The sequence below is a fragment of the Columba livia genome, chromosome 5 (genome assembly GCF_036013475.1).
Source record: "Columba livia isolate bColLiv1 breed racing homer chromosome 5, bColLiv1.pat.W.v2, whole genome shotgun sequence".
In the NCBI taxonomy this organism is placed as follows: domain Eukaryota; kingdom Metazoa; phylum Chordata; class Aves; order Columbiformes; family Columbidae; genus Columba; species Columba livia.
This window is the reverse complement of record NC_088606.1, coordinates 57481865-57504440: the sequence shown is the minus strand read 5'-3', so window position 1 is coordinate 57504440 and position 22576 is coordinate 57481865. Positions and strand designations below refer to the sequence as shown.

At 38.4% G+C, this 22576-nt stretch overlaps 1 protein-coding gene and 1 non-coding gene across 2 annotated transcripts in view; both read right to left on the bottom strand.

The window, feature by feature from the left end:
- Positions 1-3311: 3311 nt before the first annotated feature.
- The window catches only part of IPO7 (importin 7), a 36019-nt gene continuing 16754 nt past the window's right edge, over positions 3312-22576 (bottom strand). The window contains exons 9-25 of the mRNA XM_065066176.1: positions 19147-19281; positions 18527-18626; positions 17415-17491; positions 16945-17061; positions 16107-16196; positions 15418-15583; positions 14574-14734; positions 13588-13716; positions 11958-12024; positions 11754-11879; positions 11348-11445; positions 9779-9874; positions 8232-8452; positions 7925-8130; positions 6682-6888; positions 6200-6316; positions 3312-5028 (exon numbers count right to left, since the gene is read on the bottom strand). Of these exons, the coding sequence (XP_064922248.1) occupies positions 4931-5028; positions 6200-6316; positions 6682-6888; positions 7925-8130; positions 8232-8452; positions 9779-9874; positions 11348-11445; positions 11754-11879; positions 11958-12024; positions 13588-13716; positions 14574-14734; positions 15418-15583; positions 16107-16196; positions 16945-17061; positions 17415-17491; positions 18527-18626; positions 19147-19281 (2211 nt within the window). The 3' untranslated portion in view covers positions 3312-4930. The remainder of the gene's footprint in view (positions 5029-6199; positions 6317-6681; positions 6889-7924; positions 8131-8231; positions 8453-9778; positions 9875-11347; positions 11446-11753; positions 11880-11957; positions 12025-13587; positions 13717-14573; positions 14735-15417; positions 15584-16106; positions 16197-16944; positions 17062-17414; positions 17492-18526; positions 18627-19146; positions 19282-22576) is intronic.
- On the bottom strand, positions 15726-15907 carry LOC135579717 (small nucleolar RNA SNORA23). Its single transcript, XR_010473316.1, has one exon. It is a non-coding gene; the product is annotated as a small nucleolar RNA SNORA23 (small nucleolar RNA).

Here is a 22576-nt window from a genome sequence, read left to right as displayed (position 1 = left end):
CCGCCTTCATTCGCTATTGGCCGCCTCCAGGCCCCGCGCCAATGCCCATTGGCTAGACGCCCGGGGCCCCGCCCCGCGGCTTCATGGCGTCTCGGTTATGCTGGGTTCGGGGCCGCCGCGGCCGCCATTTTGTACCGCGGGGAGCGAGGCGCTTGTGCGTCAGCGGGGGAGCGGAGTAGCCGGGCGCCATTTCCTTCCCCGGGGAGGGCGCCCGGCGGCAGTTGCGCCCGGGGAGCCCGCGGGTCCGTCGGCGGAGCCCGCGGGGAGAGAGGAAGCGAGGGAGGGAAGCGCGAAGCACCGGGCGCGCCCTGAGGTGGCTGCCCCTGGCAGCGCGGCCGGTCCCCCGCGGTGGGGACGGAGCGGCGCGGCCCGAGGAGGCGGGCGCCTGGAGCCGGGCCTGCGAGTGGCAGCGCGGGGGGAACCGCTGGCTCGGGCGCGGGGTGCGGACCCGCCGTCCGGCCCCCACAGGCAGAGCCGGCGCGCTGTGCCGCGCCCGGGTAGCGGGGTCCCCGCGGGGCCGGGCGGGGTCCTGCTCCTCGGCACTGCCGGGGCCGGCGGGACCGCGGGCGCTGGCGGGCCCGGTGCCCTTGCGGGGAAGCTGAGTCTGCCCTGCGCCAGCCCCCTTATCTGCTGCGGCCACCGCAGCCCGGCCGGGCGGATAAGGGCTGTGTCCGCAAAGCTGTACCCGAGAGTGTTTATCCTTACGTGATTTCTAGCCATGAAAACGGCCAATAGTCCAGCGACAGCTCCACAGGTAATTAAAGGGTAGTACGATTATTTTGGTAGAGGGCTTTTCAAGAAAACCCAACTGCAATTAATACGAGCTGTCAGCAGTGACAATATGCCAGCTCTATAGGGCTTACAAAACCTTTCTAAACATGACAGAGAAAAAAGCGTTTAAGATTTTATTGTCTGAAGCTCCAGAATCATGGTTCTAAAGTCTTGCAGTCGTACGTATAACCTCCCAAAATAGTTTATTCCCAAATAGGCCTAATACTGACTGAGCAATTTTATTTTCTTGGTTTCAAGTTTTCCTTCCTGTTTCTTAATTGGAAACTTTCACCCAAAATACGAATTACAGCTGTCGCTTTGATGGGAGGTAGAGGAACAGTGAAATACCCAAGATAAAGTTCTATTTTAACTTCATCAAATCCTTTCATAAAATCAGTTGTAACATCTGTTGAATCCTCCAGCTAATTATTGTGCTTTCTGAGAATGGTCATAAAAAGCAAAAAAGTGCAAAGCGATGACACCATTTAAGTTAAATAAGCTGCATACTGATTGCAAAGGAGCTGATAACTGGTGCCACAACAACAGACCAAGTGAAGCTCTCCACGTTGCTGGTTCTGGGTATGTGGTAGGTTCCACAAAGCAAAGGGAGAAGAAAAATGCAGTGTGAAGAACTCAACTGTTGCTCTTCTAGTCTGTAACAGTATAACGGTGCCTTGGACCTTCCAGGCTTTTCTCAAATTTTCATTAAAGTCTTCATCCAGATTCATGGAAGAGTGCTAAAGCTTCAGCCAAGCTTCAGCTTGTTTTGGACGAGCATTACCTGAACTTGGCCACATCTGTAAAATCACGTACCTGTGAGGAAGGACCGAAAGGGAACATGACAGATGTGCAAAGGTGATTCACGATGTTTCTGTTCTCTGAGAACTGATAGTCAAAAAGAGGAGGAAATTTCATAAAAATCAACCATAAAAGTTATCAGGTGTCACTAGGCACAGCTCAAACCATCTGCACGTTTATTGTCAGGTATTCCTGTGATCAATCCACTGCAGACTCCTTGAATCTTGCAATAGTAATTCTGGGCTACGGGAGATTTAACAGAGCTTTGCTGAACTATGCTGACACCTACTCATAATGCTTTTTAAATAGTGATTTAAGGAAAAAGGGTATTAAATTTACCCAATATGTCAACATTTTTTAAAATGTATGACATAAGCCTTTTATATTTAACACAGAGAACTATATTTGTGCTTAACATTTGCTTAAAGAAGTATTTCAGAGAGAAAAATACAAACCTTAGAGCTACGTAACTGGAACAGAACTCCCAAGCGCTGCAAGAGTACAGCTACATTCAAAACACCACACTGAAATAAGTGAAGATAAGGATTTGCTTTAGATGTTTATTAGTCCAAGGAGATCTTCCATAATAGAAAAAACAGAGGCTTAAAATTTCCCAGCTCTTCCTTTAGAGTTGCATTGTCCTTAAAATAGAATGGATAAGTGCAAGCTCTAGGAGGAAGATCCATTTTAAATTTGACAGAAGTGTATCACTGAAATTGATATATTGCATCACAAAATGCACTATCAACACCACCAACAATGCAAGATTGTTTTGCAATTTATATAAATACATTTCTTGGAGCAAAGGAAAGCAAAGTTCTAGACCCATTCTTAAAAAAGATGCTCCTTGCTAACCAGTCCAGCAACACATAAAAGCACCCTTGAAGTAAGACTATTCCTCACACCAAGATAAAATTCTTCCCTTGACTTGTGACTTGAAAAATAACTGTTCCAGAAATGACAATGGCACTAAATTTGTGATTTCCCCATAATTTTTTTCATCTGCTTTGTATACAGAGAGCCTTCTCGCTGCTGCTCTGCTGCATCTTCTGCCATGAGGCAAAAGAATCCTGAAAGGTTCTCTCCCATTTTTGGGATGTGTGAGAAGACAAGCAGAGACCCAACAAGCAGATGCTCAGAAATGATGTGTGTTGAACTGGATATTTTTCAAGGTCAAGGAATGCACAGGAAAAGGCATGCTGTAATTAAGTCTGTCACCTTTTTCTACAAAAATAAAACCTTGTCTAGAGATTATCTCGAGGCTGGAGTACACGTGTACGTGCTCATGAGTTACGCATTTACAAAAAAACCAGTTTTGCTCTATGTACTTGGCCAGTCAGCTAAAGATTCAGAAGTACTACCGTGGTTCACACACCACTACTATAATGGATACTCTGATTCAAGGCTTATTTTTTCAGGCCTTTTCACATCAGGCACAATATCCATCCTTTTAAGCCCACAACTTGCTTTTAAAGTATCCCTTTGGTATTTGGCTAGGGCAACGTGGCATGATAGTCCTGGTTCAGTCTCTCACGTTAGATTCTGCACGCAGGGAACTGTATTTGCTGAGGAAAGGGGGACCAGAGAGGAGCGACTGGAAAACCCATTCCCCGGGCCCGGGGAAGCGCCGGCAGTCGTGCAAAGGGAAGGCAGAACGTGGTCCTGTCAGCTCCCGCACGAAACCCAAACCACCAATTCGTGCTACTCTGCCGATGCAAAAAAAACCACACCACACAAACCAATTTTCTGAAGACTGCATTTTGAGTATCATAATATATATATGTGCATTTCATTTTTACAGATATAAACTCAGTTTATTTTTAACCTGTATTTAAATTTTGGAGGCTTACATTAAATTAAGGTAGCTTGTTTAATATCAATTGTAACAGCAGGTGACATTTTTATATAAAAACAGCCAAAAGAAAAAAAACTAAACATTTGATTTAAAAGACCTGACACCAATGATCTCAAGGCAAGATCAAAAACCTATGGATTTTCGCTTCTAGAAAAGAAAAGGGGGGCATTTAAGCCAACCCATTCACAGCATCTCCCTGCTGGCTTCTTCATACAGTGGTTTTGATAGTGGTCCCAGAGGGAACTGTATTTTGCCTCTCTAGCTAAAATACTAGTTACTATAGCAACTTTGAAGGAAGAAAATTGTGGCTTCAAAAGTGAAAAGATTGGCAAAACTTCAAATACACTGTCTGGATCAGGCAGACGACAGCACACACTAATGCTGGGAGTGCAAAAAGAGGGGGACTGAAATGCAGGAGTAGTGCACCTGCACTACCACGTGCTGGATAACGAGTATTTTGCATTCATAGATCGTAGTCCAAATTAGCCGAATTGTTGTGTTTTTAGTAGATTGCATATATAGATGTTTAATCCACACGCTTCAATCAACTCTTAAAAGCAGAATTTCACATCTCATTTACCTGCTTTAGAGAAGATAACCTTTTCTTCAATGCTTACAGTACACACTTGTATCCAAATTTCACCTTGTACAGCAAGATCCTTAAGAAAAACAAAGGACACGGAGGGAGTTGCTATTTCTTTTTTTAGCAGCAATGAAATATCACTAACCTCTTTTTACATAACCGAATTCAAGTCACAACCAGAGGTGACTGCACCACAAAGTCACCAGGTACAAAACTGCTAGTTCATTTTTAAATTAATAACTTGAAATTATTTTCCCCCAATACATCCCTTATTTTTTATTTTTATTTTTTATAAACAGCAAACATTTTGCTATTTTTGTACACAGGCTAGCAGGCTTGTTTCAATATGAAAGTGCTAATTCATTTACAGATTTATCAGTTATGTAGTGCTACATTAAGTGTCCAATATTCTACATATGAACAATCTTGATAAATGGAAATGATGAAGATTAAGTAAGGCTATCTGATTACCTTATCTTATTTACATTAAAATAGACACCCAATAGGAAGGGAGAAAAGGGAAGTAAACTGGGCAAATACTCATACTACACCAGGTGTAAAAATTAAGTCTGCCTTCTAGCTTGTACTGTAAATGAGACATTTTAAATAGTCCTGCAGCCCATGCCTAATTTTTTTCTTCAGAAAAAGAAAAGCTGCCTTCACGACATCCCCTCTTGATTTCTGATTTCCAAAGTGTGTCATTTGAAGCTTTTAATTCAGATTCTTCCTGTCTTCAAAATAACCTCTGGTTTGCTTTCCAGTATTAGGTTGCATGATCAGCTCCCACGTCTGGGGCTTCTGTCCAATCTATTTATCAATTAGTTTAGAGTGGGTTGTAGATAACATGAACCAGTTCTGGAACCACTATTGGGAGGAACACAAGCTCTTCACTACAATCACACAGTAGCAGGAAAAGTGATAACTCAATTCATTCCTGGGGCAGGGCCTCCAAAATTAAATGAAGTTGGCACAACTGGAGCATTGAATTTGTATCCTCCATGCTTTTCAATCATTTTGGATTCTAAAACAAAACAAAAAACAGAAAGGAAGTATTTTAGTGACTGTGTAGGGGAAAAGAAAGATTAACATATTGCGACTGACCATTCTGAGTCTCTCAGAGACACAGGTTTAACCTGAGGTTACCCAAGAAAGTAATCAGCACCCACAAAGCAGAAACGTGCCACACCCCAAAGAAGATAGACTGATTATTTTTTCCAATTTTTATTGCTAAATATTGTTATAGCTATGTTTAAATGAATTTGTATTTTTAAAAGCCTACACTTACGCTTCTGGACATGAGTATGTAATTTTTGCATTTCAGAAACAGGACCTGAATGAACTTGCTAACAGACACCCAGTTATTTCTGATTAACATTAATAGGCTTTTCAGTCAAGTCAATAAGAGCAGCTGTACAAAACAGCAGTACACAAGTATTAACTACATTTTCAGTATTCCTATCTCGATTCAACAATATAAGCAGAAATAACCACAGAAACACCAGAAACAGACTTTTTAGTGTACATGCATTTTTCCTCCACACCCAAGCAGATAATTTGGAGTTTAAGGTTACTAGACTATACAATATAATTCTGAGACAAAACTGCTAAGTTTATCACACCTTAAGACCTTTAGGCATCTGTGGCCCACATATCCGTTGCTGTAACTAAGAACAATAGTTAAGCTGTCTGGTTTCACTAGTTGCATATTCCATCCTTTGAAGGCCAGAAAAATGTTACCACGGCTGATGAAGGACAGGGGGAAAACACGAGCTGGGGAGCATCGCTTTGTCCCCTCCTGGCTCCACAGTGCACCGAAGATAAATCTCTTAGCTTATGGAAATTCGTCTTAGGTACATTAATGAGAGATAATTATATCCCAAATCCTTCTAGCAGGATGTCCCCATGTGTGGTAGGTAGCCTAAAAATGGAGTATTGATATGCGCTGATAGTACACAAGAATTTCCTGTAAGGATCTAGTTGCTGAAGTTAACTTTCATGATCTGAACCTAACTAGCTCTATGAATAAGCAACTGCAGAAAAAGAGAACATCTCTGGAGTGTAAACCACCCCTACTTTGATGAAGACATTATCAGCCTCGAATTATAGGTGTTTTCTGTATTGTGCTTCTTGAGCACATCAACAGCATTCAAACAGCAAAAGATGCAATTAACAGTATAAAGCAGGAAAAATACCATGTGCTGCCCGTCTCTGATCTGCCAGAGTTGCTATGTCCTGCAATTGTTTTCTTTGTTCTTCATTAAGACCCTGTGTCAAAGCTTGGTACCATGCAGGGTTACGATTCTGAATTGCTGCAAGAGAAAGAAAACATAAGCAAAAAGAAAGTGTTCATTAAAATGTTCTGTAACTCAAAGCTTACTAACCCACTACCATTTTCATCAGAATAATATTTGGTTAGGGTTACACAATTCAATATGTTAAAAAACACTAATACAACCTCTAACACCTCTTCCCTCCAACCATAAATTCATTCAAGTGTCTCTCCCTGCTCTGAAAGTTTAATGTTGGCTTCCCCTTGCCAAAGAAAGAACTTGTTCAAAGCTCTTACTGCAAAGCCTGTTCGGAAGCTTTCAACAGGTTCTAGTTTACAATGGTTCACACTAAAATTAAGTTAAAATAGAACTTGTTGGTCAGGAAAGGAAATAAAGTTACTTACTCTGAAAAATTGTTTTAAATATCTGATATTCATCAATAGGGTTGTCTTCATCATCAATAATTGTGGAATAGCCTTCCAAAGCAGTCTCTTCAGCATCATCTTCTTCCCAGTCTTCATCATCTCCATCTTCACCTGCCTGTTTTGCCAGAATTTCTAGATATTCTTGACCATCTTCATCAATGTCATCTTCATCGCTCCCCAATTCCTCTGAGTTAAATATCACACACACAAAAAGTTCATCTCAATAATAGTAAAAACAACTCTCTAAGAAGGTGGCTGATAATGCAAAACAGGCAACACAACTGATAACAATACAGTGCAGACTAGAAAGGAGGAAGCTCATTTAACTCCTCTCCTAGTGCCATGGTCTTCCCCAAGACTCTTTGCCCTCACACCAACTGCATAAGTGAGGATGGAAAATTTTAATGCCACAAAATTGTATACGGAAAAATGTATATACAGATATTTTGATAAAATTTGGATGAAAACACTTTTACAGGCACATTCAGAAGGGCTGTTGAAAAGAATGCTTGAGAAATACAAAATGCAATAGTGTGGAAGGTGAATAATGACAATAGGCTGGGGAATCCAGAATTCAACAGCAGAGATCAAAAAGAAACTGGGCTTTAAGCAGACCGATGAAAACCAATAGGTATTCCTTTGAGTGCTGAAAACTGTTCTGAGCAACTGCTCTCAAAGACATCAGGCTGATGATGGAAAGGTAAAATAGGGAAAAAGAACTAAGAGCTTAAGCAGAGAACAGGGAAAGGTGGAAGACAGAAGTGCAGGGAACTTGTAGGTAATTTTGAACTTCGTATAAATATAACGGCAAAAGATGTGCAAGTTTGCAAAATGACTGTATGAAGAAGGAAGTCTATAAAGGCTGATCAAGTTGAGATTACACTAGTCTAGGAAAAAGAAGAAAAAATATCACAAGAACTGTAATTTTCAATACTCGGCTAAAACAGCAACAGCTCACGGGACAGTTCCTAATATATAGTCCAAATTGTACAATGGATTAGAAGGATTCTTGGAAACTCCTACTGACTCCCCTCACTCAAATGGGAAACATGGCCAGTAATAAATCCTTTCATGCATGACTGCATCCGCACACACCAGCTAGCGTGGTGTGACTGATGAGACTCAGCCTAGCAAGTCAGGTTGAAGAGGGAATGGAAAGTAAGTCAGATATACTCAAAAAAATTAAAACCACAAAGTAACAGTGATGTTTCAGTTTCCATACCTGTTTCCTCATCTTCTTCAGCTTCATCATCATCATCGCTGTCATTTTCATGCTCTGCATGACAGGCATACGCTCTTTTCAATCCGTTAAATAAAAGGATAAAAGCTGGCAGGATCTGGCCAGCAACTTGATTTAAAACCTGTGGTATTTGCTCCAGGTCAATAAGAGCACACAAGCCAAGCACACACATCTTTCTATCATGAAGTCTACAAAACAGTAAAAAAGATACAAATTTTGTTATGATGTTGCACGCAGGTAACACAGAGGTGTATCACAGTGCATCATCTTCAGAATTAGAAACACTTACCCCAGGAAACAGTCCACGTCATTAAGCCACTGTGTTATGAAGTGATTAGTGACAGGTTCCACATTATTGGGAAAACGAAGATTTTCCAATGTATTTAATAGTAAATGAGGATTGTAATACAAAGCAGCTATGGCAACCTGGAGGCACATTGTTCGCAGTTCACTTGTTTTCACTTCTCTGGTCAATCTCTCTAATGCAGCTTCCACAAATAAGGGTATGCACTGCAGAGTGAGAACCATTATAAATTTAGTGATCAAAACTAAATTTTCTAGTTCTGTATTTCACACTCAAGTTGAGAAAAGGCATAAAACCAGCCTGGCACATAAATACGGAGGGCATAAAATGGGAATAATTTTTAATTGCCAGCAGAAGTCAGATATGAAGATGAAATGAAAAGGTGAAAAGGTTTCATCTACTCCAAGCACATGGATTTTGTGACATCATGCACAGTAAATGTAACGCCTGGTTCTATAATCTTATGTTTTAAAAATTAACAGAGTAAGCATGTATACTAGGAAGTCTAGAAAAATCAACTTAGTCTTTTTTAGTATCCACAAAGAGAAATTATTAACACTGCAAGAAAACAGCTATTCAAAGGTGTAGTCTCTTCAGAGATATCATAATGAAAAAAAAATTATTGCAGATTTGCTTTCAAAGAAATTAAAGTTTCCAGGAACCATATCTACAAGTTTTAAAAGGCATGAAAAATGTTTAAATAGCTCTTATACAGTGCTTTGTCACATACAGAGCAGAAGCGCACAAATTCATCTCTCAAACTCCAACTTCCCTATGTGCATAATGAAGTCCCTGGTTTCTCTGCAACATCAATCTGGATTCTTGGAACTTCATTTCCATTCTTATTTATTTCAAGGCTATTAACTTGGCAGATTGAATAATTTTCATGAAATATGCACTAGAAGTAACTTAAAATATAATTAATCAACTTTTAGAATGAAGATGCTCATGAAACAGTACTCTTCCAGATTCACAAAAACACTTTACATTGGGTTTTGCAGGGTCCTAAATTCTGCAGACAAAGAGTGCAAAAAATATCTCTGCAGTGTTGTTAACTAAGCAGTAGGACTTGTGACACTGGAGTAGAAGACAGGATTAGTAGTCATAGAACTACAGAATCATAGAATCATTTCAGTCGGAAGAGACCCTCAGGATCATCAAGTCCAGCCATTACCTAACCTGACTCTAGCACTAAACCATGTCCCTAAGAACCTCATCTATATGCCTTTTAAACCCCTCCAGGGATGGTGACTCCACCACTTCCCTGGGCAGCCTGTTCCAATGCCTGACAACCCTCTCCGTGAAGAACTTTTTCCTGATATCCAATCTGAACCTCCCCTGGTGCAACTTGAGGCCAGTTCCTCTTGTCCTCTCACTTGTTACTTGGGAGAAGAGACCAACACCCTCCATGCTACACACGTCACACTGCACAGACTTCTCAGAATGGAACTCATGTTGATATATCATCAATTCATATTTGAGAAGAAAATATTTTTAAAATATTAGTTATAGCAACCAAAGTTGTTACCAACCTGATCAATGCCACGCCCTTTACACTGAAGAATAATTACTTCTAACAGCTTTGCTGCGTGACATTCTGCATCTTCTCCAGCAACTCCTGTAAGGACCTGAAAAATAAGCATTACTGTTGATGATATCCCCTTCAAGAAGTATTTTCCATATACCGCTTTGCTTGGAAAAGCTGATAAATGTACCCAGCCTAGTACAATGCCAGCATCAACATCCATTAGTGAAACAGCCTAACCTACAGCAATGGCTCAGTACCACAACTAGAGACCGAAACATTGCTGAGTACGGGGAAAACTCATCTACACCTATATTCAATAAATCTATGGATGCAGAGCTTACAACAGCAACTGTATAAGCATCGGCTGCCATTTCAAATGTTTATTTCCATACACAAAACACATTTTTCTTACACATTCATGTACTGAATTTTGTTAAAATTATATTTACATATTTGGGATATCCAGTGGGGGACCACGTGATGCCTAAAATTTCGGTGTTAAAGAGGCACTGTGCTCAGCTAATAAAACACTCATCACTAATAGGTTATAAAAAGCTGATTTTCTTTCATAAATATATCAATAAAATGTTCCAAGTATTTACAATCAGCCTGATCAGCCTTGTTGAAACATGTTTTCAAATGAAGACTGGCAAGAGTTATTCACTATAATATTTAACATCTTCACAATAATTACTCAGAAAATACCATGGGCAAGGCAGCTGACAGTTCACCACAGTTCTTACACAGACACAATATATGATATCCAGAAGTGGAAAACTGAAATCCCCACTGATTACTATTAGAGATGATAAAGTATTAATGCTATCTTATAAAGCAGCATTCATTTCCTCACATAGGCCTAACATTCTGGAACGCTTTGTATTCTACGTTTTGATTAGATAAAGAAAGCCCAGTTGGCAGCTACCTATAGTACACGGGGGTTGAGCAGCTGAGTTAAATACAGAACTACTGCCCAAAAGTGACCAAACTGAGACAGAACAGCTGCATCCTGCTCCCAGTTTTCATCACGGACTTGGCATCAACTTGGGAAAATAACTTCCCATTCCTGTGCCTCTACTTTCCACCCCTACTCCACTTGGTTTAGCTAACAGATTTCACATACACATGCCATGTGCTGTCCTACCTATAGCAAGGCTACAAACCTCAGATAAAAGAAACCATCTACCTTTTGCAATATGCACGAGTGTTTTGCATGCCCTTTACACAAAATGCTTTACATGCCCTTTGCACAAAGTGCTTTACACAAAACAGACATGTACAAAAACCTGGGTTGTTTAATCTGCTTTTGTTGTGTATGATTTTTCTCTTTTAGCAAAAGGATATATCTGAAATTCCATGCCACCTCTTGAAAACTCTCTGCAATAACTTAATCTGTGGAATCACAGAGGACGTTAAAAAGCAAAATGCTTTAAGAGGAGATGTCAAAATTCTTCAGTTTCATAGTCCGCTGTTGCAGAAAAAGTACCCAGTCTAACAATATATTACCTTAGAGATCGCAGGTTTTGTTATCAGAAAGGAGTCTGGTTTTGTTATCAGAAAGGAATCTACTTACCTTCTTGCACATACTGTAGATCATTTCAAGATATTTTGTGTCTGACAGAAGCGTATCCGTATCAACAGTAACATAATTATGCAAGAGAGGCATCATGTCTGTATTAAAAGAAGAACGATCACATTCGGTTTCCACATTTCATTACGTGAGCTGTTAAAATCAGGCTGAAATCTATGCATTAATAAGCTAATTAGAGTTCTTGCTTCATGCTTGTCAAAATAAGCATGCATCTAGTCACAGATGCCTCAGTAAAACAAGTCTGGTTGCAGCAACAGCAGAATAAAATACTTCAAGCACAGCCTCACTTGAGTGTTCTCCTAACACTTCAATCAAGATGCAATTAATTGTACAGTTAAAGCCACATGTATGAAACCATTTGGCTTTCAGATTTATTTGTATTACTTACCAGTGAAATAATCAAAGCCATCTTGCTGAAAGACTTCAAAAACAAGAGGAAGAAGCTGCCACATTTGTGCAGAAACTTGTTGACAGGTCAGACTATGAGCCAAGGAAAAGATCTCCTCATAAAACTCTAAAACAAACAGAATCTAGGTAAATTTAATGCCAATCCCATACACTTAAAAATACAAGCCAACAAAAGTACAGATACCTAATACATGCTGCTGCAAAACTGTTCCAATCACTTGCAAACAGATCCCTTCCAGCTGCTGGGTAATCTGAAAAAAAGATTTATGACTGTTTTCAATACTTCAGAATTGAAATCAAACACATTTTAAATAAAATCACTCAAAGCAGTTTATTGCGTAGACAATATAGTCTTCTAAAACAACTCAAAATTTCTCACATTTTAGAGCACTAAACGTGTAAGAGCAGCACTCTTAGCTAAGGATTTGTAAGATAATATTCCAAAAACACCTCGTATTGAAAGCTCTTTGAATATTGGAAGAATCTCATTATAGAGTAACCCTTAAAAAGAAAAGCCTGACAGTAACCCTGTGCAACAGTTTGGTCCTGTTAAAACACATAAGTAAATAAATATATCAAACTGGTAAGCAATGGAATTTGTAGGAGGTATGTGCTGTACCGGAAAAGTGAAATTGCAAAAACCAAAACCAAATACCAAACCCTTGCCAAACCCAGCTTAGGATGTTCATATGGTACATGGACAACCAACCTAAATGCTGCTCTACAGAGTCAGACACTCTTTGCAATCGCTATTTATTAGTCCATAGAACAGCCAACAAAAGAGTCATTAACCTGTTTTGGGCAGTTACCTTGCATAGGGACAAAAAGGGCTGAGTTCCTGGCCTTGGCTATGCAGAACAGGATTTTAAACTAACCAGCTGAATATCTTATTTCTTGGAATACTGGTCAGCCATCCATCATGTGTGAGATGTCTCAATACCAATGTTTACTGATCAACATTTTTCAATTGAATCCCTCAGGACTACCATATTGTTACACAAACTTTTCATTTAGATGGCAAGAATTTGCCAACAAAAACAAGCACATGAGAAGCGGGCTGAGCAAATTTAGCAACAAGTAAATGTGCTGAACCGGTCCTGGGTTTATTGCACAGCAGCACTGGATTCTGACCTTGGGCACACAGGATTCATCTTGTGCTGCTTCCTTCGTCTTCAGAGCTCTGAGAGCACAATTTATTACTGAACTGTTTAGTCACTAAAAACCAGTACCTGACTTTGTCAAGAAGTATTTTAATCAGCAGCAGCATCTTTTGAACAAGCTGTACTCTGGACAGAAGTTAGTCCATTCAGTAAAACAAAACTAAATAACAGGAGGTTTCATCACACTGAAGAATGCCACAGTGCAGATTAAACAGGTGAACAGAACTATTAATTTAGCATAGCCACAACAGCTGTATGTAGACATCGGTCCTGTTGCAGAGAGCAAACTAAGCAGAGTCGAGGTTCAAAACTAACTGAAGTTTTATCTACTTTCTCTGAGGGGCAGATCTCATCACAGCAGAGGGGCTTTTCCAGCCGAGCTGACAGAGCTCACCTGCTTCCACCTCTCTGAACAAGAACCTGGATTCTCATGGGAAATACTGCAGCAATATTTACACTCTATTACTACACGGATCGTTAGAAATTTGACCCACGCTGCTACAACTTTGTTGCATGATACATACTTCACTGTTTTCTGTTTTCACGTATTTTGGGCTGACAGTTTTTCAGAGAACAATGTCAGAACACTGTAACTACAAAAGGCTTTCAGTGTTTCAGACAATACATGTTAGCTCTAAACTAACTTCTACTTACTTCTTTGTGATCTTCAACTACACTAAGAAGTGTATCGATAGTATTCAAAATTCCCATTGCTGTCACTGCTTTGTCATCACTGCCTTCTTCATCTGGTCCAGTCTGGATCACCTGGTTAAATGTCATTGCCTGCATGCAAGAGCAGAACAACCAAAAAATATGTCATTTAAGGACATGCTTGGAGATGAAGAACAATTGTGCAAGTCTGGTATAACACAAAATTTGAGGAGGACTTTAAAAAACATGTATGAATATTAGAAGGTGACAGCTCCCTTCCAGAGGTTCAAGATTGATAACATTTGAATGTTAAATCATTTGAGCTGCCATTCTTTAACCATTAATGAATAAGCACATACAAATGACATCAGTTTCCATGCAGAAGAACACATTTTCTACCAGTAAGCAGTAAGTTTTTCTGACAGTGTTTAATTGGCAGCTGAACTAGACTGGATCACTTTGCAGGCATTCCCAGACAGGACATGTGAACATGGGCCTTTAGCAGGGAAGCACTGAGCTGACCTCTGCCTTTGAAACCATTAGCACAACTTGCTAGACACAGCAATTCAAGCTCTGAATTTCTCCTGCAGATTCATTTTCATTTTCACATTGCATACAACATAACATCTGCACACCAAAATTTGTATTAATAATCAGCGCTTAAGTTTCCTATTTTAAACCAGAAAACCTAAGTCACCTTGTAAAGACAACAGAAAATGTGCTACCAAAATTCACTCTTAACACTATCAGGAGAAAATATGTATAAAGATTTCTCAAACATTTCTGCAATCATTCTTAGAAATTTCCATTTAGTTCACATTATGAAGACATTTCTGAGAAAAAACAGTCTAAATGCAGTAAATTACTTGTATTAATGCACTTAAGCAGACTGGAGTAACAACAGCCATTGACTGATGAACAACTATCTGAATTTTAAATACCAATCTTTCACATATTAAACATTTTCCTAAGTCATCAGAAAGTCTTACCAAATGCTGTGTCATTTCTACTGCAATTGGGGTAACTTCTTCACTGTATTCACAGATCATCTTCTGAATCACATTAGTAAGATCATCATTTTCAGTCTCTCTTATAATATGAAGTAAAGCCTGCATTACAGGTCTAATGAACGGAGTAATATATTCTTTAGCTGTAAAACAAGTGGAAATATCTGAATTGACATTCTTACAAAACTACAGTATCAGTGTAATAAAGTAAATATATACTTTATTAATATTTAGTGCTTCAGCATTAGTATGCCAAACCCGTGGGTAGTATAAGCCATTATATCAACATTCAGAACAATTTTTTCCAAAATGTATACCAAGATCACAACTGAAGCATGAAAGCCAGAGTTCTGCAGTCTTTATGGAATGCAAGATTACTTATCAGTGCAAATTTTAATTGAACAGGAATGAGTACACATGCATTTTTGTCAAATTAGCCAAATCATTTGATACAGAATTTACGTGTGCTTTGTGGCTTTTAGGCCAGCATCAGGAACACTAAGCAATGTAAAGCCTGCAAGGACGAAGACAGCTTTCAACAAAAAAAACTGAACATGAATGAATGTATGCTAAGACAGATGTGCTTATATTGCCACTGTATTTCTGAATCAATGATTAGGTGCTGTTGAACTGGATTCATTGTACCATGAACTTGGATGTTATAAAAATATAAAATTTTCCAGCTGGAAAATTACAGTAAGTGATTGCGAATTACAATTGCAAGAAATAAATGAACATCAGGAAAGAAGAGAACATGTCTCCCTGAACATGGCAATATTAATGTTTATTCCAGTAAAGCTTGCTGTAGGTTTAAGAAGAGTGCTACCTTTCTCCTGGTTACTGATCAGAACTTGAAGTGCTATTGCAGCTTCCACTTTTACAGGCATTTCCCTGTCATCTATCAGACACCGTCTTGTGAGTTCTAAGGCTGTCTGGAGATTCTGGTCACTCTTAAATTTGACTTCACAAAAATAATGAAGAACCCAGCAAGCCTGAAAAAGACACAGTGAACAAATTCAGAGTTACAAAACCTACAAGCAGGATTATCGACTACTCGTACACCCACAACACACACAAATCATTAAATCTGAAGTAGTGTTGCATAAAGATGCTGTAAAACTTTTTAACGGGCAAAGATGTTTGAGAGGGTGGAGGCTGGCCAGTGGGAGGCTTGTCTTTCAGACATCACTAGACCAGTACTATGATCTCAAGTTCATCTGTGGCCACAGGTTTTGTGTGAGCAGTACAGTCTAAATGCAAAACACAGATAGACCATACCACCAGACACAGATGGAAAACTATGCACACAATTCTGCAGCCAGTTTCAACCTACACAGTAGTTCTCTACAATCACACATCAAGACAGATACTAATCTCTGAAATAAGCACACAATTTATTACAGAAAAGGTGCAGGGAGGAGTGCATTTGTTAGAGGGAAAAATATAAAGAATATTCCTGAATTCCTCAGTTGAAAGATACAGTGCATCCTAACAGTACATTTCAGACATTCTTACCCGTGCTCTCATGTAACCCAGCTCACTGCTGAAGAGAGGGAACACATGATTCTGCAACATATATTCCATCTGATCCTTATATATCTTTTTCTGTCAGAATAAGAATAGAAACACAACAGTTTAAAACTTCCTGCATTTCTAATCCAGTAAAAAATGACACACATAGAAGTGTGAAAAGCATAAAAAAAAATTCTCAGACTTTTAACTTCCTCCTCTATTAAATTCTGTTAAGCAACGATTAGTAATTACACTTGGAACCTACATGGACTTCTACAATTTTCAGTCAAAATAGTACTTTTTGACTCCTAGAGACACCTTTTGCTTGGCAGTACATACTCTGGTATCAAAAGCAAAAGACGTCAGGGAAACTTCTCAGAGCTGTACAAGTCCATGCCCTGCATCTTTGTTGCTACCATTCTAATTGAGCAAGGTTTCTAATTTCACTTTCTTTTGCTTCTTCTATAAACAGAAAAGATCTCATTCAATCAATAGCCTCTCACTGGATGGATTTCTTTTCCTTCCTTCCTTTCACAAAAAAAACCCAAGGAATGTAATTAAGTGTAGTGCAGGAAATGGTGTAGCAATTCTTACTAGAAGCAGAGAACTTCAAGGAACCTAAAACAATCATCTGAACTTGAACAAGACCTAATAAAACTTGTGTTAATTAAGCTGAAAACAAAACCAAACCAATTAAGTTCAACAGCTTTAAAAAAACTGGCAGTGACTCCAAAACTTGTAAACTCAAAGAGCTATTCTCATTTCTCTTAAGACACAATATGTGAAAGAAAAGAAAGGAGGAAAAAAGAACCAAAGGAACCACCAGATTTGTTATGCTTACTTTTAGGAGAATTTCAGCCAAAGAACCAATCATATGTAAAGCACCATCTTTCTTACGAGGGTCAGCATTTGGCTCCGTAAGGATTTGGTAACAAAAGCCCATTGTCTTCTGCAAGACCTAGATTATAGGTAAAGTTAGTCAAAGTATTTCAGTCAATCATCTCAGATACCTCAGTGCTCTGAAATGCTCAAACCTCTCATAATCTGCTCCAAGTCTAGAATTTGGATAATGTTGTATGTCTTTCTTATAAACATACAACACTCCTCATAGACAGATCCTAGGGGAATGGGCAAATACAGAAATCACAAATAGACCAGTACAAAATACGTTTGAGAGGAATGATAAATTTTAGTGTAGTATGATATGACAAAGAGCAGAAAAGTAAAATTTCTATTAGTAGTTCTTTCAACAAATGGAGACTATAAGCTAAATCTAGCTAATGTATTTAAGTAAAATCATGAATAGCTTACCTCTTTCCTTTTACTACATGATGTAAACAATAACGTCTGAGCAGCAGTTGTTGGAGAAATGAAGTCTTCAAATACATCTATTAAGTAAACATGTAACAGCTATAAATTTTGTTCCTTTACTACAGTTAATGATCTTAACACAACCTAATGATTTAATATGAAACAACAGAGCAAGAATTTCCCTTTCTTTTCAGGTGGTTAATCTTGCTTTCTTACTACAGGTATTCCTGTAGTAAGGTCCTGTAGACCAAGCAGTAACAAACGGTTGGGGACTCCTCATGCATGTTTCACTTTTTCATGACCACTGGCTCTACATGTCTAATTTGAAATCCTATGTCTTCCTTATTCTTAAGATAAATCTTTCACAACAGTAGAAGCAGACACAGCAGTCAATTTTTGGCATACATATTATTTGCTGTACAGGCAAGCACACAATTGAGTTTAAAATGCTTAGTTTCTTATTTCTCTGCAGAAGATTATCAGAGCCTTGTATAAGACCTGTACAGTTGGTCTGAGAGATACAGAACACATAAAAGTCCTAGTGGATGGATTTGTTCAGGAAGCCTAAGTGTCTTCTTTCTTCCCTGGCCTGAAAGGACCGTACAGACTCATAAAAAACCCCAACAACACAGCAGCAAGCCATAGGAGGTGAAATTAGACAAGTCTGGAATGTCAGGCTTACTTCATAATGTTTTATTTACCATTATGGTAAATCTGTTCTGAATTATGCCATGTCTGAAATCCCTTAAGACTGTAAAAAGTTCAGGACCCAAAAATATAAGCTATTGTAAAGCATACACTTTTAATAACATTAAACTTATGTAATTATTGGTTGCAAGACTTGGATTGCCTGACTTCTCTAACAAAAACTTCATAACTCAAAATTAACTACTTTTTCAAGTGGAGAAACACCTGTGTCTGTTGACTGTCATATGTTACCTGTCATTTCCACCACTATATCCAAAAGTTAACTATATGAAATTACGTTATTTGGATAATACAAAGTGATTTATCTTTTAAAAGCCATATATATTTTCACCAAAAAAAACTCTATAAAAGTTCCATCTTGGTGTGAATTCATATTTTAACATGAGTAGACTTCAAATTCTCACCAAATTTCATGCGAATATATTCATATGGATCTTCTTGCCAAAGCTCTTCATCAGCATCTGTATAGCACATCAATGGAAAAATAACATCTTGGATAATTCCCTGCAATTAAAAAAAAAAGTTGAAGACAGGCTAGCACTACTAAATCAATCTCTATATTCTGTTCTATATTTCACAGATTTTCCCCATCTTGTCACTTCTCATGGTAATTTTCTAAAACTACTCGGACATAGAGGATTTTACGTGCTACCTTACAAAAACCAGAACTTTAAATTTAAGGGAGAGCTACAATACAGTGCAAGCTATTCGATTTACTTTGGATAATGGTATGTGGAGATAATTCAATGCCATAAATCCAGTAGTCAACACTATCTCCACATTTGTTGTGTTGCTCTGTTACACTGTAATCCTTAATACACAAAAGTACAAAGGACTGACAGCAAAAAAAGCAATTAGATAGCTTTGTTCACATATCAAGGTAACCTTCACCAAATACACTTAAACTCTTTTCACCAGTTATTTATAATAGATGTCCCTAATTCTAGCAAGGCTAGAAACACTGTAACAGACTGACTAATGTACTATTGACTCATCTGAATATTAAACCCTGAAAATGGTTTACTTGAATATGAGGTTTCAGGTTCTTCCAGGTGACTGCATGTGACACTCCTTGATTGATGTAATTCAGCGTTTGCTGCAGAACTCGAGGAGCCATGTACTGCTTTTCCTTGTATTGATACAACACCTTCAGCAACACCTAGAAAAATCAGATCGCATCAATAGCTTATACTGAGCACAGACCATTTTAACCAGAAGAATTCTGCCCTCCCTCACAATCCTACATACAAATCCCTTTAAATTCAACAAAAAACCCCACTGTTTATTCATTAGACTAAAAGGGGTACTGACTAATCCTTCTACTAAATGTCATTGTTAATTTTATAAGGCAATTTGCAGTTCATATCAGGTGCTGCACATCATTTAAAAATACAGTCCTTTAATAAGAGAAAACATACATGCTAATTCATCATCTACATAGCACACGGGACCTTTCCATCCAAGGTTTATTATTCCATCTTGCTACTCTTTGGGGCAGAAATTCACACCCAGATACTGGATTGGTGAAATACTGTACACTCACACAGTCCACTGATTCTTGCCTATGAGCAGCCCTAGAGCAGTGATGCTGTAGGAGATGATCTTTTGAGGTGCCTTCCAATCCCTAACATTCTGTGATTTCGTGAATGTATGTGTGTCAAGAATGATGAACCAACCTCTGTTCTTGGCTTTCCAGCCTCAATTCTTCTTCTGAGGTGGCACTGACAACCACTCACAGGGATTTGGGTTTGTTACAGCCCATGGCTCTCCACCAACAAGGACATGAAATGGACATGGGACTGTAACTAGTAATTAAATTCCAGCTCACTGGGAAATTTGTTATTGGTAATGCAAGAGAGTTTCCTTGTAGCCCAGTCCAGGTCAGGGGCAACACTGCACCTTCAAGACCAGCAGCACCAAATGCAGAGAAATGACAAATCCCATTTCCAGGGTTTCATTTAATTCTTTACATAAAACAACAATGTTTAAAAAAATCCAAAATGGAAGGAACTGAAAAGATATCAATCTGTAATATCACCAATAAAACATTTTGGGAAACTGAGGTCCATTATTTTGAAAAGTAATTACATTGATAACGCTTACTACACAAACATTGAAGCGTTTCTCCCAAACGAGATGTCTGGGACTTCAGTTTAAAGAGGATTCATTCCTTCACTATGAAATTCATAACTTTACAGACAGTTTCATGCTCTAGATGCATTATCAGTCCTCAAAGTTTAACTGCTCATGTTTAACTGCTCCTGGACTTAAGAAGGAACTGGTTGGTACCCCGACCCGAGTGCAAGGCTTTGGTGGCAGTAGATACTGGCTTAGGATAGAAAAGAGTGCAAATGTCCAGACGTGCAGCTGTTTCAAGCACTATCAAAGCACACACATGTCAAAATTCCTTTTTAGTCTCTTGTGAACTAACTAAAAGAGAATATTCTCTGCAAAAACAATGCCTTAACTGACAGATGTTTGTCACTTCCAAAAATCAGTAGAACATGAGTACATGGTTAGAACAATTAAGAAGAACGTTAATCATTAAAAACAGTCTAACAAACTGGTATCAAAATTGAATAAGCATGTAAACAGCTCTACAACATATTTTACTTCCTTGATGGTATGCCTTAAAATACAGCCTTTCCAAAAGTAATCAGGAAACTAATGAAGGCTGAGATTTCTTGCAGTTTTACACAGAGTACACGAGATTCTAAAGATTTCCTTCCTTCATAAATTTCAACATAAGCAAAGAAATGACCACCACTGTATGAACATCACATACTGAACTGTTCTAATGCATGGCTCTGAGACAGGCTCCACGGCCTAAGTTACACCATGGAGGCAGCTCCGGCAAGATTTAAAAAATATAAATTAAGGGTTCTTTGTCCTTGGCAAAAGTAGTAATCCTGGCTCTTCAGCAAACTAGAACTTAACATAGAGTAATACAATCTTCTCAGTGGAAAAGCTTATACAAGAAGGTCCAGTTTGCTGGCATTTCTGAATTTTAGATCTGAAGTTTTACGATTCAAATGCAATAAGGGAAGAAATTAAAAATATTAAGGAAAGGTTTAAGAGCTGCACTGAGGAAAAGTAGGATGTGGGATGGAGGCTCCAGGGCAGTCGTGTTTGACCACAGCTTAGTTGTGGCACAGCAGGTCTTTCAAGATGAGAAATGTCTTGAGCAAAACAGCTGCTAACCCAAGGGCTAAGAATCGCGGCATTCCAGCTGGGCAGCTCAGCCTATTTGGGCCAAGCTTACAAAAGTTCAACTGTAACTAATGCTGAATGTACTGCATTTTTTTTTTTGGTTGGTGACATGCACATGACAAAAACATACAGAGCGGATAAAAAGAATAATTAATGAGAAGTAGCAATAAGAATAATATTAGCAGTATATGTCAAGTTTATACTTGAACAACCTATAATCCCATACTATATATTTATCTATTACTCCTTCAATAAAATGGTGTGTATGCTTTGGAGAGTAGAGTCAAGCATATTATTAGAATTTGTATTCTTCAGCATTTCACATATTTCCAGTTTTTGTAAAGAAATACACCCTGTTCAAAAATCTTCTATGAAATTTATTTCAAGAATTAATTACTTGAGCATAGCATATGTCTAAGACTTTTCTTCTAAACAGAAATAGAAGACAGCACCTTGAAAATAATTGGTATTTCTAAACAAGTTACAGCATTGTATAGGAAGAAACTGTAAGCATTTTAAAGTCTCACTTTTTAGCAATTTTCTTTAAATATTAATACTTAAACTCTTGACGTTTCCTAGATGCAATAAAAGGATGGACTCTGATTCAAAGAAAATACAAATAAAAAACACCAGGTATTTTGTTGAACCGTTTAAATTTATCTTTTCAAATACTTCTTTTTGCCCAGTCTTTGTCAGAACTTCATTTTATCTCGGAAGTGGCAAAGCAACCATTAAGGTCTTAAAGAAAATGTAATAATTATCCAATGTCATCTACAGGTATAAGCACCTCAGAAGGTAACACCGACTCCACTTTTCTGAGTAGAATGTTGGGATAATATTTCTTAACACTCATGTGACAAATGTTCTTTCCCTTTCAGTGCTTTGGATGACCTTCAAAAACCCCCTATTTAGGAGATACTTTCCTTACTTTTCAAGTCCTGTAATTAATTATCTTTTCATCAGGAATGAAAAATAAGACAACTGAAACTGAACTTTTCTTCTCATTAAAGGCTTTGAAGAAAACATTCTGCCCCCAGAGATGTTAAAAAAATAATAGTCTATTTACATTTACAACCTAATCACCTGAATATAAACAGATTTATGAGCCAACACAAAGAAATTTTACAAAAAATAAATGAACTTGTTTCAAAAGAACACAAGTCAACAGTACAGCCAGGAGCTAAGAGTCAGATCCAAAAATTTCCCAATATTTATGGGCATTTTCTTGCTTGTTCAAAAAGTTC